Source organism: Alexandromys fortis, unplaced genomic scaffold, assembly GCF_014885135.2.
Source record: "Alexandromys fortis isolate MF-2015 unplaced genomic scaffold, M_Fortis_MF-2015_v1.1 scaffold_38, whole genome shotgun sequence".
Classification (NCBI taxonomy): domain Eukaryota; kingdom Metazoa; phylum Chordata; class Mammalia; order Rodentia; family Cricetidae; genus Alexandromys; species Alexandromys fortis.
Genome location: NW_026067916.1, coordinates 3,586,204 through 3,603,081, shown reverse-complemented (window position 1 = coordinate 3,603,081; position 16,878 = coordinate 3,586,204). Strand labels below are relative to the sequence as shown.

Here is a 16,878-nt window from a genome sequence, read left to right as displayed (position 1 = left end):
TTTAGAAAAAAGTTAAACATATAAAATTCTGGAATTTATAAAGTATTTTTATAAAGTAATNTATAAGTAATTATATAATATATAGTATAAAGTAATTATATATAATTATATAATTATTATATATTATATGATGTTATATATGAAGTAGTTGTACAGTATACTTATTAATACTTTTATATCAAATTTGCATTGAAAATTTCAGAAATCTGAATTCACAAAATACAATGAAGAAAAGCAAAACTGATTTGGCAAAAGATTGATATTTTATGTTCCAACCCCAAATTTCTCATTATTTTATTTCTGAAGGAATCCAAGTCAAGGATTCTCTACTTTAACTTTTAGTTTTCAAAACTGAATTCAGTACTTTCATAGTAGCTTTTCTGCAATGATTTTGCAAGTATATTTTATATAGCAACCAGTAAGAATATAGTTCCCAAATACCAAAGAATTTTTAAGTTTAGTCGAGAAAGGGTTAAGAGTGCTGCATTTTTTCAAATCACCAAGAAATGCTTCCCTAGACAAAGTTTCAGAAGCGTGCTACCCAGATTTACGTTGATTAGCGAGGTGCATTACAGACAGACAGAGGTAACCTGACTATGGGTGAGAGCTGCATTAGCATGCGCTCAGCGCAGACTGCCAAGCAGACGAGGCATCTGCTGCACATCCTCTGCTATGTACGATGGCATGACAATGAACTCTACAGACTGAGTCGGACATGCCTTGAGCTGTGCGACTGTTGGCTCCTGGGGTAACTCTGCTGATAAGCACTCCTAATTATTTTCAGATCTGGCAAAACAATTTTGAAGTTTTAAAAACGGTTCCATAAAGACAGTTATTTTAGTTGGGGAGAAAAGGGATTCTCAGAGCCAACCTCAGCTAACTGCTCATTGAGCCTCTTAATCTCCTCTCGTAGCTGCTCCTGGTCTTCTCGCTGTCTCTCCATCTGTTGCACGTGAGCCTGTCTCATCAGCTCTGTTGCCTGCTGGTGTTCTTCATACTGACGTACAAGTTCTTGCCGCATATCTTCCAACTGTCTAGAGGTCTCCATATCTGATACTTCATCATGAATCTTTATCAGTAGAAACAAAAAGTTCAGCCACACACGAATTGTGAAAATTTGCCACTATTGACATTTTCTATCAATATGAAAGCATTTCTACTGAATCCATAGGACACCTGAATTTTTATCTTATTATAAAATAAAGCCTAAATTGTTCTTAAAAATGTATTTGTATTCCTTTTAACGAGAATTCGAAAACGATATTAAGTTAACTACCATAACCTGTTATTTTCCAGGAGGGAAGTATCGATCGGTTAATTTACCTAACCTGTTATTTTCCAGGAGGGAAGTATCGATCGGTTAATTTACCTAAACTATAATTGTAAAGGAGAAAAACAAAAGATACAAGATATTCAACATTTCCTCTACTTTTAATGAAGCCAGGACTCCATTATTCTTCTTGACGTTTTGTGTGGGTAAATGAAGATTGTTTTTAATCTTAAAACTGTACTTATGAAACGGGAGATTTATTTATTAAATCTACATTACACAGCGGCTACAGAGCATTTCAGAGAATGTCTGCCTAAGACACTATCATGTATTGGCCCTCTAACTCAGAACACGTCCGCTTGCTAGAGCATCCTTGAAGAAACAGCAACTAAAGAGATGGCAGCTTTATTGGTCTTCTCCTCAGTAAAGAAACTATCTTGGACATTAATAATAAATTTGACTTCAAATGATTTTAGGGGAAGTAGGATTTATTTCTATCCATCAAGACAGCAAACTGTTGAGGAAACAGGTCTATTTGTGAGTACACAAAGTAAAAGACAATTGGGACCTAGACAGCAAAATGTTTCAAATTATTTTCTTACACTGGTGACTATTTCCTTACATGTTCTTACATTTAATGGAGCAAATATTTCAGTCATAGATATTGCCACATTACAGGACAATCTTTAACTGAAACAAAGTTAAGACAGTTGTAACTTATGGTTTGTATTGTTTAAAAATTCAGTACAGTGCTTTTATTACATGGCTCTGTGTGTGTGTGTGTGTGTGTGTGTGTGTGTGTGTGTGTGTGTGTGTCAGAGAGAGAGAGAAAGAGGGAGAGAGAGGGACAGAGAAAGGGAGAGAGAGGGAGAGAGAGGGAGAGAGGGAAAAAGAGGGAGAGGGGGAGAGAGAGAGGGAGAGGAAGAGAAAGGGAGAGAGAGAGAGGGAGAGGGAGAGAGAGAACACGCATGCACATGAGCACATAGCACAGGACAACTTGGGGAAGTCTGTCCTCTCCATTCACCATGTGAGTCTTGGGGATTTAACTGAGTGCATTAGGTTTGGGGACTGAGCCACCTCACTGCTATGTACAATGTCTGTGAGGCGAATAGACTTGCTCATTTCATAAGACTAACATCATTTAACTGTATGCTTTATCATGAATAAACTACAACAACGTGAGGACTACTCAACCTGGACTCCACACTCTTCATCCTGAAACAACACTACTGATAATGTATTAATAGTGAAGAAACGACATATGCTTTTATGAACTTTGTGCATTTTAAAAAATATCCCAGAAGCCATACTTACACTTTGTAGACCAGTGATTGTTTCATCTCTGGAAAATAGATTTTGTGAAATAGTCAGCCCCTGGTCCTTTAACTTTAGGGATTCATCTTCAAGATTCTCACGATTAGACAGAGGAACTTCTTTCTTAAGTTCTTCTAATTCATTGCTAAGTGGTTTAAATTGTTCTTTCAAATTCTTGTCGATCCCTAGAAGACTCTGTGGATCAAGCTGAGCCTGTGATGTGATGTCATTAAAAGGGTGTTCTTGTGAACACGGAGCATGTACTTGTTCTGATTGTAGGGAGTTTGCTTTACCCTGGGATAGTCTAGTGAGCTCTGTCTGCTGAGCAAATGCTATGCTCATTGACACGATGACCTAAATGAATAAAGGAAACAAACAGAAAGATCAGTTCAATTCAATTCTTAAACAGCAGATGGAACTGAAAAACGCAGATTATTACTTAAGAGTATATAGATTTTAAAAAGCCCAACCTCAACCCAAATCAGTACTACTTGGGTAGCCAACAGCCTGAGACTAGAAAGTTCAGGGACCTAGGGTAAAAACAAAACACTGCTCTTCTAAAACCAAAACAACTCAAAATTAAAAAACAACCAACCAACCAAACAAACCATGATAGCAACAAAAGGACTCCTAGAAACTCTGCTGGACTCATGTATCAGTGCCTTCTCAGTAGCCATCAGAGAAGCTCCCTCCAGAAGCAGATGGGAACAAATATAGAGACCCACAGCCAGACAACTGAAACACTCAGCTCTAAAAGGGATGTCTCCATCAAATCCCTCCCCTCAGAGTTCAGGGAACCATGATAAACAGGAGGAAGAAAGGATATAAGAGCCAGAGGGTACTGAGGAGGCCACAAGAAATAAAAGAAAAAGCCCTTCTAAATCAACATGAACAAAGCTCACATGAACCTACAGTGACTGAAGCAGGTCCTTTGCCTCTATACTGTGGCTTCTAGTTTAGTGTATTTACAGGGCTCCTGAGTGTGAGAGCACCTTTCTGATTATTGTGCCTCTCTTGGTTCGTTTTCTTGTTTGTTTGTTCTGGCCAAGTTCATATGTTAGTTTTTGTTTTATCTTACTATATTTTACTACGTTTGGTTGTTATCTCTTACAAGCCTGTTCTTTTCTAAGGAGAGACAGAATGGGAGTCGATCTGACAGAAGGGGCGGTGGTGAGCAGCTGGGAGGAGTAGAGGGAGAGCAAACCATAATCAAGATAAATTATGAAAGAAAAGAATCTATTTACAAGAAAAAGAAAAAGCCTGGCCTTGTGCTTGAGTGAAAAGAAATCCTAGAATAAAGTCATGGATAGACTCTACAATGAACTGAATGTCCACATAATTAATGTAAGGGAACTCCAAGATTTAAAAAGAAAACAAGTAAAAAAGGATTCTAACAAACAAGAGCAAGAAGTGTTCCGTTAAATAACGAGTGAGTGAGTGCAGTCCCGCCATAGGGTCCCGGGGAACAAAGTCCAGGACCCCTCCAGTCCCCTAAACTCTTCTGGCCATCCAGTGGGGTATACTCCCAGCTGCTAGCTTTCACTACCCCATTCTACCTTGCCCCCAAGCACTCATTTTTATCTGTGGGGTCCTTAGATCCCCCAGCACAGCCTGCTTCAGGGTGATGGGGACCTAAGAGAGAGCAACCAAGACGCCAAGACTCTCCTGGAATCATTTGAAGGAAGAGATGGGCAGGCGCCAATGCAAGAATTCCTCCAAAACCTGAAAAGTATCATGATAACACCAGAATCCAGGGAACAGGCAACAAGAGGACTTGAACACCCTAACCCAGAAGAGGTAGAAAAAATCGACTTTAAACGTAACCTTATGAAAATAATGGAGACCCTTAAACAGGAAGTGAAAAACTCTCTTAAAGAAATGGAAGAGAAGACAAACAAAAAGTTAGAAGAAAATAATAAATCTCTCAAACATACCCAAGAAAAAGCAATCAAACAGGTAAAGGAAACAGTTCAATACTTGAGAACGAAATGGAGGTAATAGAAAAAACATAAACTGAGGGATGTCTGGATATGGAAAATCTGGGTAAAAGAACAGGAACTACAGAGACAAGTATAACCAAGAGAATACAAGAGATAGAAGAATGAATCTCAGGCGCTGAAGATACCATAGAGGAAATAGACGCATTGAACAAAGAAAACAGCAAATCCAACAAATTCTTAACTCACAACATCCAGAAAATCTGGGACACCTGATTTCCTCACCATATAATACTCAAACAAAAAATATACAGAATAAAGAAAGAATATTAAGAGTTGCAAAGGAAAAAGGTAAAGTAACATATTAAGTTAAACCTATCAGAATTACACCTGACATCTCTATGGAAACCATGAAAGCCAGGTCTTGGATAGATGTGCTGCAGACACTAAGAGACCATGGATGCAAGCCAGGTCTTGGATAGATGTGCTGCAGACACTAAGGGACCATGGATGCAAGCCCAGAGTACTAAACCCAGCAAAGCTTAATTTCACAATCAATAGAGAAAACAAGATATTCCATAACAAAAACAGATTTAAACAATATGTATCCACAAACCCAGCCTTACAGAAAGTACTGTAAGTAAAACCTTAACAAGAGGATCAGAAATGCAGTCATCTCTGTTGAGTTGTGATTTAACACACAGGGCCCTACCAAACAAACACAAAAAAGAGCCCCAAAACAAAAGAAAAGAAACAACAAGCTATGGATGGCAGAGTGAAAAGTTGACTATCTTTGATGGAGGAAGGTCATTGGTTAATAAACAAACTGCCTTGGCCCATCTGATAGGCCATCCCATAGGTGGGTGGAATAGACAGAACAGAATGCTGGGAAGAAGAGGAAGTGAGGCAGACGCCAGGCTGCTGCTCTCCAGGGCAGACGTGATGAAGCAAGCCGCCAGGTCAGACATGCTGAATCTTTCCCAGTAAGACTGGTGCTACACAGATTACTAAATATGAGTTAGGCAAGATAAGTCACCACCTCATGGTGCTACACACATTAATAGAAAAGGCCAAGCAGTTTTTATATGAATACAGTTTGTGTGTCGTTATTTTGGGGCATAAGCTAGCCAGGCAGCCAGGAGCTGGGCAGCAGGAACGCAGCCCGCAGCTCCCACTACATATCTTTCTCACCGCTGTTCAGTTCTAGTATGGCTTCATAGACAATGATGGAAATGTTTCATAAAACGACTGCGAACATTTACAGGAGATACCACTGCAAAGATTCAAGAAGCACATGGACGGAAAGGTTCCCAAGGACGTTCTCTTTCCATGCCCTCCAGACCTTGACGAGGACCAATTTAGCAGAGCCAAGAAGAGACACAGAAGATCTGAATGCTAATGCCAAAGTTCCGACATTAAACAACCGTCAACTTCAATAGTCAAGAGCCATCTTCATGGGAAAAGGAAAATCAAATTTTTAAGTTTAAGCTTATTCCCAATAGGGGATCAGAAAAATAACTTAAAAACATCATCTTTCAAATAGCAGAAAAATGATCCTAAAATGAAATGAAAGCTAAAAATGCAAGAAAAGGTTAGAGAACTGAAACAATTTACAGAGCTGTGGATGGTCGCCATCACAGTCGGGCTTTAATCATTTTAAAGAAGGCCAGACTCCTTCAAGAGGATGGATAAGAGCAGTAATATCCACAGAATCACCAACTTCAAACCAATTCTTGTGCCAGGTGTGATGGTGCACACCTGTAATTACAGGATTTGGGGAGTAGGGTGGGAGGAGGATGAGTTTTAGGCTGGCCTGGGTTAAATAGTAAGAACTTGTCAAGAGAGAGAGAGAGACAGACAGACAGAAAAGGCAGAATCTTAAATATTTTAATTGATACGATTATTTAACAATGTATGAGTAAATTATATAGGAAAATTATGATTCCAAATGTATTACATACCACCAATAAAATCTGCCTGCTGAAGGCTCAGAGGGAACAGAGACCATGTTCCACATCAACTATAGACCTACCTTAGCGATTTCTTCTTCCAGTCGTTCCTGATATTGTTTCTCCATCATCATGGTTATATCTCTTTCTTGCCTCCCTTCAGATCCATCAGAACACTAAACGAAAAAGCAAAACATGACATATTCATATACAAACTATATTACCACCTACTTTTATGCTCTTAATCTCAAAATGTTTCTAAAATATCATCTTACCAAACTTCTGGATACTTTTTAACAAAAATCAAATTTCAGTTGTTTTTAATTAAAAACATTAATTCTAAATATACTTAATACTGTGAAAGGGAGAAAGACATTTACACTTATAATAAACAATTCTAAGACAACTTAAGGGTAGTTAAAATAAGATTATGCTTCCTTTAAGTTAAATGTCAAGTTGGGATCACATTTCTTGGTTAATATTTTTTCTTCTTCATTGTAGTTAGCTATATGATCCAATTTTCTACAAATACAAGAAAAGTTTGTCAGCACACCAAACATAGGGATTTCCTGATATGTAAAGATATTCTTAGCATCAAAGTATTTAATAAGTACGTGAATTTCTTTTTTAATGGGTTTTGTTTTATGTGCTGTTTTACATTTATTCATTTTGTGACTATGTGTGTGCACATGCATGTCACTTTAGGCATGTTATAGTCAAAAGTCAACAGGTGGGGTTATATTTTCTTCTTCTACTATGTGTTTTATAGAGATCAAACTCAGGTCTTCGGCAGGTGCCTTAGCCTGCTGAGCCATCTTCTAGTTCTTATGGGTCATCTCAGGCATTGCCGTCTCTGGCTCAGGATACCAGTCTATCGAGTGCAGAAGTTCATGGTCAGGTGGGCTTGGCCTTCTCTTGCTTCTGTTGCTGTCCTGCCCAACACTTTAGAGCTGTTATGATCTTCCCTACTGACTCATTCACATAGGTCACAAACCAGCTCTAGGAACAGTGGGACACAATGTCCTGATTGTCTGACACAGAAGTCAAGTCAGTGGTTCTGGGCCATAGTCAGCAGTGTTCCTATGATGTTCAGCTCACATATGGGCTACTCTGTCACTCAACCCAGGACAGCAACATGATCAAGATGTTCTCCTAACACCAAGTATTCAGTGAGGAGGGTCCAAACAGCCACACACTCAAGTCAAGGTGCTTGTCAGCATCTGCAGTGTCCCCAGCTCCCACGATGTTCAGCCTACAGCATCTTTGCTGTCTTCCCCTCTTTTCCTTTCCAAATCCAGAGCTCCTCAGCCATTGGCAGCATAGACCAACACTCACCTTTTCTTCCTGACCCTCAGGCACCTCACATTTGCTTTGAGTTTTAGACTTCAAACGTAGGGGCTTTTTAGGTCTATCACCATGAAAGAACTTCTAGGCCACATCCATAGGGGTGGAGGGTGGTTTGGAAATGGGTTCTGGGTCCCACACAGGTTTGCTCTAGCTTCTTTGGAACCTGGGGCTTCTTGGAACTGTCACTGCTCCTTGGTCTCTAGGTGCTGGCTAGGGTCCTCGTCCTCCCCTTCAGAGATGGCACTTGCGAGGCACTGGCAGCAGGCACAAAGTCTCCACTTTCCCACACCCCTCAATTCTTCCTCTTGGCCTGCCGTCTGTCTTTCTTGCAAGAGATACCCCAGCTATGCCTGGGGGCAGCCTCCATCTCACCCACAGAACAACAATCCATGCCCACTTAGGTAAATTCCTATCAAACAAATAATTCACGTGGAGTACAAGAGGATGCAGAATGTAGTTATTATTCTGTCCTTGATGCACAGAATGAGAGAGAGCAATGATCTTTATCGTCTCTGAATGCAGATGAAGAACAGAGCTCTGCTGCAGATTGGAAAATCATGCACTATGCAAAGAGCTTTTATAGAAGGTATGACATCTGCCGGATGAGGACCCATCCATCACCACCATGACCTGGGATTTCAGGAATTCCTCAACACTGGACAAAAGATGGCCTGTCCTGCTTCCTATAGCAGTAAGATCAGGGCACTGGAACTGATTTCCTATGCATAAGTCAGTCACACACACACACACACACACACACACACACACACACACACACAAAATGTTACAATAAGAAAGAAAAAGACCATCACTGAGAGTAGGAAGGGCACACGAGGGAGACCCAAAGATGGAAAGGAACAGGACAGATGACGTAATCAATTATCACTATACTATAATCAGATGAAAAATTCAAGACAAATTTAAATTGTTAACATATTTGGATAAGCAACCAAAACCACCACAAAGTAGACCTCACATTAACTTTCTCTTTCTCAGTGTTTTTCTCATGCTATGAAAATAAGGCAAGTTTCTTCAAGTATTTTGTCTTTAGTAGATAGTTATTATAACATTCATAAAATGAGAGTAAGAAAATCAGGTTATTTGTTTAAAAATAAAGAGAATAGATATAATACCTCTGTGGTGCTGGCACTATGTTCATTTAGACAATTTCCATGGAACACTGCTTCCTGTGTATCAGATTCTTCAAATACCACCGAATCAATGCAGGCCCTAAATATAAATAAAAGACAGTTACAGATGGTATTAAGGGTTTTCAGTCATTTCCAAAATTTATAGCATACATATATATACTGGGAAAGGGGGAAACAAAAAGTGATATGCCAAGTTACAGATACTGTAACTTAAGCCTCATTTATGTCTAACTTTTATACTTAAAGCAACGTAACTAAAAGAGTAGTTTTGTAGATCAACAAATAAACTGTACACAGTTTGATAGTGTATATTAAGGTATGTCTACAGGCATTAGTTTTACATATTTATTGAAGATGCTTTATCTAGTAAAAAAATAAAATCCCAATTTTATGAAAACATATTTAACACACACAAGCCTGCTAGGAAGCACGCACCAACAGTCAGAATGATCACTTACAGTGGGACTGAGGTACAGTGGCAGGAACAGAACGTTCCTACTTAACATAGCTATTTTCAATTTGTTGTTTTTAATCTATCTTGTGTATTCTTCAGTATATGTCTTGTTTTTACATTGTTCTACAAGCATTCATTAATTTACCATATTTTTCTAAAGTGCTTAGTGTACATAATAAAAATAAAGCAACATGAACATTTAGGAACACAGGAGAAGGTAAACGGAGAAAATCATAATTTTCATTTTTAGCAATAAAACTCACTCCCCATTCATTCGTGACCATACTGCCTTCTTTGTTCCATTCTCTTATTTTTCTTTTCCAATTTCTTTTTTTCCCTGTTCTACTTTTCTTTCTCCTATTTTCTCTCATAGTTTTTCTGTCTAAAACTGACCATATACAAATGATGTCACTGTTGAGCTTTATAAGTTAACTTCCAGTGGCATTTCGCCCTTTCCAACTGTTCAGAAATATAAACAATGTTACAATACCCAATATTACAGTTGAAGCTTCCATCTTTCTTTATGATAAAAAAAATCTCATAGCTGTTAAGTGTAATACCTAAAATCCTGACACTTCATTGGCAATGACTTCATTCTGTGTGTAACCTTTATTGGTATTTATCCCAAGTCAGAAAACTCCAGTTTGGTAACACTGAATTCACTAATGCCCTCTAGACCTGATGTGTTCACTGGTCACTTCCTATGTGATCTCACCCTTTATATAAATGTAGTCAAGTTCCACATTCTCTACTGAACACAGAATCACAGTATTTTTCTAGATGTTTCTAATAACTTGTCTATCATATGTACCAATAGTCATCCTTTATTATGTTTTCCTGGTATTCTCATAGGCAATATTACAGAAATGTGCAATGAAAATGTTATAGCGACATGGGCTTAAATTCCAACTGTTTATAACCCCAGTCACTACTATCTCTTACACATTACTCAAGAATAGTTTATGAGTGATGCCATTTCAGTTACAATGAAAAACCTTACAAAAGCCACTTTATTACATCTCATTCATTTTAAAACATCCATTTAAAGGTATATTAAAGGCATTCAGTATCATTAGGCACCTCCTAGCATTTGAATTGTAGCAGAGTCACCTCACTGATTGCCCAATGGCCTCACCTTCCCTGAGGCCCCTTCTCCTCCAAATTTCCTTTCTGCTTTCAAATCACAATGTGTTCTTTTGCCCCTCCTTCACCTTCCCCAGCAACAATGTCTGCTCTCAGTTCCTATGCCCCCCACAAACACAAGACATAAGACTCACAACTAGAAATGATTTTTAGTATAGAAAATAGCATTATGAAAAATAAAGTTAACCAAGACAAGTTCAATATTCAAATAACACCCAGATGGAATCAAGATCAACATCTAATAAAAATTGGAGTGCAAGCAAAAGATTTTTAAAAATTAGTCTAATTAATGATAAAAATTATCAACCCTTCCTATAGTATACGGACAAATTTCATACACAGTACAACTTTTAAGACAAAATACAAAATACAAATTTAAGACAAATACAAGACAAAATGTGTTTACTGAACAGACAGCGGCATTTGACCCTGTTCTGATCAAGTGCACACGCTATACCTTTCATTGCAGAGGTTTACATCAGTTGTCGCATCTTCAGGTTTTCTCATCAATATTGTTTCTTCTGATGTACGTTCATCAATGTTTTGTGTGTCATTTTCATCCTTGTGTAAGTTGGTGTAAAGGCAGAGAAGACAAGAAAAAGAGACAACCTGTCATCCTAGAAACAGCAAGTCCTACTTCTATACTTGTACAAAATGAAACAGAAACATTTGGGCATGATGTTAGACCCACAGGGTACCTGAGTTTTTTGTTGTTTTGTTTTTAGCTCATTATTAAATAAAGCCAGACAAGATGAATATAGGATGCTATGAAAACCAGTGAGTAACAGGATACAAACTATGCTCCAAAGGCTATTTCAATTGGTCACTATTCTATTAGGCGTCCTCTACTACATGCCTACCTCCTGAATATATTTCTTATTTCCTTTCTTGTACATCTATGTGTGTGACTGCGTGCATGTACGTGCATATACATGTTATATGGGGGTGCATCGGCATGGAAGTCAGAGGTCACTAGCAGATGTTTTCCTCTTTCAGTCTCTCAGTTTTTTAGACAGTTTCTCAACATATTTGGAACTTGTCATTTAGGCTAGACTGGTTGGGAAGCTGTGTCTACCTCCCCCAAACTGGCATTACAGGACATGCCGCCTCTTATAGGGCTGGGAGGAACTAAGCTCAGGTCCTCTTCTTGCACAGCAGTTCTTTACCGCCACATGCTCCAGCACCCTGAGTATGTCTAAAAGGGAACTCTTACCTAGTACTTCCTAGCGAGAAAAATAAAAAAACATCAGATAGTATCATAACTTTACAGACTAATATTTTACTATCTTTACTCAATTCATTCACAAACATTGACTGAGCCTTTACCATGTGCAATTCAAATGCTGTGCTGACAGGAAAAACTGAACACAGGACTCTCTGATTTCAAAGTTTGGAATTTTGTGGCAGAGGTAGATTAGTAAACAAGTATAATAAAATAAAAAGTCATGTAATACAAATAGATGCTTAACAGAGAACATTAAAACATGAAAGAAAAAAGGGTAACCAGGCATCTAGGCTAAGGGAAGTTCAGAGGAACAGAGGGAAAGATGTCTATGCCTAGGAAGGCAGGAGAAGATGACAAAAGAAGGGAACACTTAAACCAACTCTAACAAGAAACAGGTACACATCAAAAAGAATGGTGAAGGATGGGTACCACTGGGAAAAAGGAATAGCGTTGCAACAAAGCCCAGGAGTGAGAGTTTGGGTTCATCTGGCTGGGACAATGATGCTCTGCAGTCCTGACCTCATACCGAGGGACTTGGGATGTTTCTGCAGTTACAGCTAACTTTCTGGGTTAAACCATTCATTACCCAATGTGGAAAGAAGAGTTTGGAAAGCAGTTTTGAGAAAGACCGGCTGATAAGCTTTTCTCTTGGTAGTAATGAAAACACCTATCAAAGAGCCTTCTGTGCTACTACAGACCTGCCTGAATGGTAACTGTGAGTTACCACTGCTACACAGAGAAGTTTTATGGTCTTGTCAGTGTAAAAACTTTTGGTTGATTATCTACCACTTGAGAGAAAACTTTGGACTCCTAGGCTCAGGTGAGCGCTGTTGGTATACAATTTGAACATGTTATTACACTCACACTGAAGAATTACAGTGTATCAAGTGATTCTATTGATAGAGGACACGTGCACCTCCTTTCCTCGGGTCTTTGGCCGTGCATCCTTTCAAGCCCTTCCAAACCAAACTTGGCCATGTGTCCTTTTGCTGTGATGGATCCTAGCCCTATATACAACTAAAAATCTTGAAAATTTATCCCAGCATTTTAGCAGAACTGAATGACAAAAACTATCTCAAATAGTCTCTTTTGCCATTTTTTCCTACAACTTAAAAATAAGAACATTAATCACTAACAATATTTGCTGTATTTTTGTGATATGCCTATTAAGTTATATTATGTTGTATATATCATCTGATTTTTAAGAACGCATTATAAAATAACTAAAACAGAAAACTGATACATATGGATGATGTGTGATAATATTAGTTATGTGCAAAACAAAGTAATTATCTTCTTTAAAATATAAAAACAGACCCATTGCCTTAAAAAAATATTACATGTAACAGGTTGACAATGTGGACTGCTGTCCTATAATGTGTCCTGGTTCAAACTCCGGTAAACAATAAAAGGAAAAACATTTAAAAAATGAAATACAATTGTTTCATTTCCTTTAACATTTAACATTCATATATATTTCATTATGACTTAAAAAACCATCTCAGAGAGTTACATAGCATTCAATTTCTGGAAATTTCTTCGGCTCCCTGATATAAATGCTCTAACACAAACATATAAATGGTTAGTATTTCTAGTATCCTTTCCCATGTCCACTTATTTTAGACCTTCTTGACTGACAGAACAGTGGGCAATAAAACAAATGCAAACTCCTTATGTTCTATCCTACAGACCTTGCTTAACCGCGTCTGCAGTACCACGAGCTTGCTGTATTCATCTGATAATTTACTGAGAAGGGTTTGCACGTGACCTTGAAAATCTGGGGAAAAACAATTATACTTTTAGTTCACAATACAAGTTTGTCTTTTTAAAAAAGTATGGTTTACCTACTTACAAGTTTAGTGGAAAAAAGTCTGGTAGCAATAAAACCCATGTATCAAGCAATAAAAAAATTTTAAAAATCATTACTGTGAAATAAGTGGTATAACATTCACTTGAAAACTTCATCCCAAGATACATTAGTTTCTGTAGCTACTTATTAGTGGGTTGCTTATTACCTATACAAATATACTGGGAACATACATCTGTAAAGGAGCACCAAGAAATTCAAGATGTAATATGAAGAAAGTTCTCTTTCTTTCTTTAGCCCTGGTTGGTCTGGAATCCCAGAGATCCACCTGCCTCTGTCTCTTGAGCTTGAGTATTGAGAACAAGATTTGCACCATGACACCTGGCAAAGGATAGTTCTTAATCTATCTCACTTCTCAACTGTTTTGTTATTCATTTTTAAAGTTATAAAACATAAATTTAAACCTAGTAAACTCAGTAATTTTTTAAAGATTTAAAAGCATCCACAGTTAGAATCATTAACAGACAGAATTAGCATACTGAAATAGGTGGGAATGGAGAAATAGAGGAGAAAGAAAGAAAAAAAGTGGAATGTTAAAATCATCCAGAGTACAACTGTTACACTACAAAGCCTAAAAGTATATAATAAATATAAACTTAATGCCTAAAGACAAGACACTAAGATAGAAAACACATCTATAATTAATTTAGGATTAAAGCTATGTTTATAAGCAATTTACCTGAGCAAATTAAATATTGTTTAATAGTATGGTAAGCTTTTTACCTTGAACTTGGTATCTATACTCTTGTAATTTTAGATTTCGATTTTGATTGTAAACATTAGAATTCTCTTTCTCTTCTATATTCATTTCACATTTTAAAGGAGTATAGTGTTCATCAAGAAAACTGTTCAGACTCTGTTAAGAAAATTGAATATTTTAAATTAAAACTTTGATTTCTTCTAAATATTATAAAACATTATCAACCTAAAGGTGAAAGGTCAAAATAGTGTGAATGGAATCTTAATTCCCTCTTCCTCCACATGTGAAATCAATCTGCAGAAAAACCACGTTTCTCTTTGACATGAAATTATTCTTTTATCAGGAAGAGACCGATAATCTTAATTACACAAAATAATGTGCTTTTTTTCGGTTTCCTTTTAACACTGGAATATATCATGAAGTGTAAGTGTCCACTCCCTACCATGGTTCCTACTGTCTACCTTGAAAATATCTCATACTATGTCAAGTATCCTTGAACAACCTTCACAAAGTGAGAGGTTCAAAATGACAGAGGTCTGCCAAACCCAGCAAAATGAGTATATATCAAGGAAGAGATTGTGCTAGTGTTCTTTCTATGATATGCAAGTGTGTGCTTGGTCTGCACATACACAAAGTTAAAAATACCCAGCACAAAGTTCTCCAGAACAACTGAATCCACTAGAATTGAAAATACGATTTCATGTTCTGTAACTTGATACGCCATCCCAGTTAGTTTTCCCTTTGTCCTCCACACAGTTGGAAATAAGCACCAATGATTTAAAAACCTAAGTAGTTTATTGCTGCTATTTCTTGCAATTTTAAAAGTTAAACCACACTGCCAGCAGCTGAGCATATTTCCAGCCCAGTCCCATGGTAGCACTGACCCCGTGGCACCCTTCATGAACCAACTGGGTCCCAGAAAGGTTAACTGGTGCCTCTCTGAGAAGAGCAGTGCTTATGCTATCTGCTAGGCTAGAGGTATATAAATTTCTTTGCTATTTTTCTGTGCTGACAGAGATTGAATCCAAGATCTTAAAATGGAACAGGCAAGCTCTGAGTCACTGATCACATCCAAATTGGCTATCGGTAAAAAGCCATGTTCATTTAAAATTTAGTACTCAGGAATAAAGTTCTATATATAAGATTCAGGAAAACATGGGTGGAAGATTCTGCTTATTAAATCAGGAGCAATTTAGACTTTGACAGTTCTTGTCCAAACCCTCCTTCCCCATTCTTTTTTTTTTTTTCTTGGTCTTTTCTGGTTTTATGAGACAAGGTTTTTCTGTTGCTTTGGAGCCTGTCCTGGAACTAGGTCTTGTAGACTAAGCTGGTCTCGAACCTCAAAGAGATCCGCATGTCTCTGCCTCTCAAGTGCTGGGATTAAAGGCCTGCGCCACCACTGCCCAGCTAAAACCCCTTTTAAAGGACCATTTTACCTCTGAAATAGAACAGCACTCCTCAGACACTGCCTTCTCAAGTCGTCCAATGAGCACAGGCAAAGGCTCTTTATGACCGCCTAGCAGGAAACATGCCACGTGTGAGCCATTCACTGTACATGTGGAAGCAATCCTGTCCTATTTAACCGTTTCAACTAGAAGCTTCCCCAAAATAAGACACATTATAATTTCTTCCAAATTTATTTTCCATTATGTAATTTAACTGCCTCAATAAATTTCTAAGATTTGCAATTTCTATTCTATAAAAGGGTATAGAGCAGTGACCTATACCGTGACGCAAGAAATACATCTACATACTTATCCATTAAGTACATCATTGCAAAACCCAAATAAAACTTCCACAATTGACTCTTTAGTTTTTTGCACCGGGACACAGTTCAGTGGTTGGGTACTTTGACCAGCATGTGCAGGCCCTGGGTTTCAGCCCTAGAGCAACAAAATTAAGTTAATTTTTAAAATAAAAATTTTAAAAATGTTTACCATTCTCTTCTCTTCAGAAACACTTAACTACTCACTGAACTGTTTTATCACCTCCTAAGAGAACAACCAAGCGTCAACAGAAAACTCTGGGTAGGTTTTCTGAAGAAAGTATATCAATACAAACAAGGTGTACAAATACAAGTAAAATCTTAATGAATTAAAAACAAACAAACAAACAAACAAACCAAAGAACTCTTGAAATAAAAACCTGCCATCATTCTTTAAATGACTGTTGAAATCTTACTTTTTTCAACAGAGCAATTCAGCTAGACCCTTAAGAAGAATCTCATTCCCTATGGTAAATATGGGAGCCAAAGGCAGCCACATGACAGGAGGCCCTTAACTGCAGCTACCCCAGAACAGGTTCCATCTTCCACTGTGACTTCTACAATGTACTTTCCACAGTGCCATCAAGGTTTCCTGCTCACCCTCCATCTCCAGAAGTCACTCCGTTCTTGGCTTGGGGTGGGGGCCTCTGGTCTTCCGTGGTGATTTTATTATTTCCAGCCTAAAAGTCTACCCTGGGTTTTGGACTTCCCCTTTCAACTCATTAGTACTATTTCTTTTCCTAGTTAGCACACATA

At 37.8% G+C, this 16,878-nt stretch overlaps 1 protein-coding gene across 6 annotated transcripts in view; it reads right to left on the bottom strand.

The window, feature by feature from the left end:
* Akap9 (A-kinase anchoring protein 9) overlaps window positions 1-16,878 on the bottom strand; it is a 119,190-nt gene that overhangs the window by 67,197 nt on the left and 35,115 nt on the right. For 4 of the 6 annotated variants that reach the window (XM_050139716.1, XM_050139718.1, XM_050139717.1 and 1 more), the window contains 8 exons: window positions 15,794-15,873; window positions 14,381-14,513; window positions 13,482-13,567; window positions 11,023-11,126; window positions 8,951-9,047; window positions 6,554-6,646; window positions 2,585-2,938; window positions 872-1,069 (listed from right to left, as the gene is read on the bottom strand). In XM_050139716.1, the coding sequence (XP_049995673.1) occupies window positions 872-1,069; window positions 2,585-2,938; window positions 6,554-6,646; window positions 8,951-9,047; window positions 11,023-11,126; window positions 13,482-13,567; window positions 14,381-14,513; window positions 15,794-15,873 (1,145 nt within the window). The remainder of the gene's footprint in view (window positions 1-871; window positions 1,070-2,584; window positions 2,939-6,553; window positions 6,647-8,950; window positions 9,048-11,022; window positions 11,127-13,481; window positions 13,568-14,380; window positions 14,514-15,793; window positions 15,874-16,878) is intronic. The other 2 variants (XM_050139721.1, XM_050139720.1) reach the window with 2 other exon arrangements.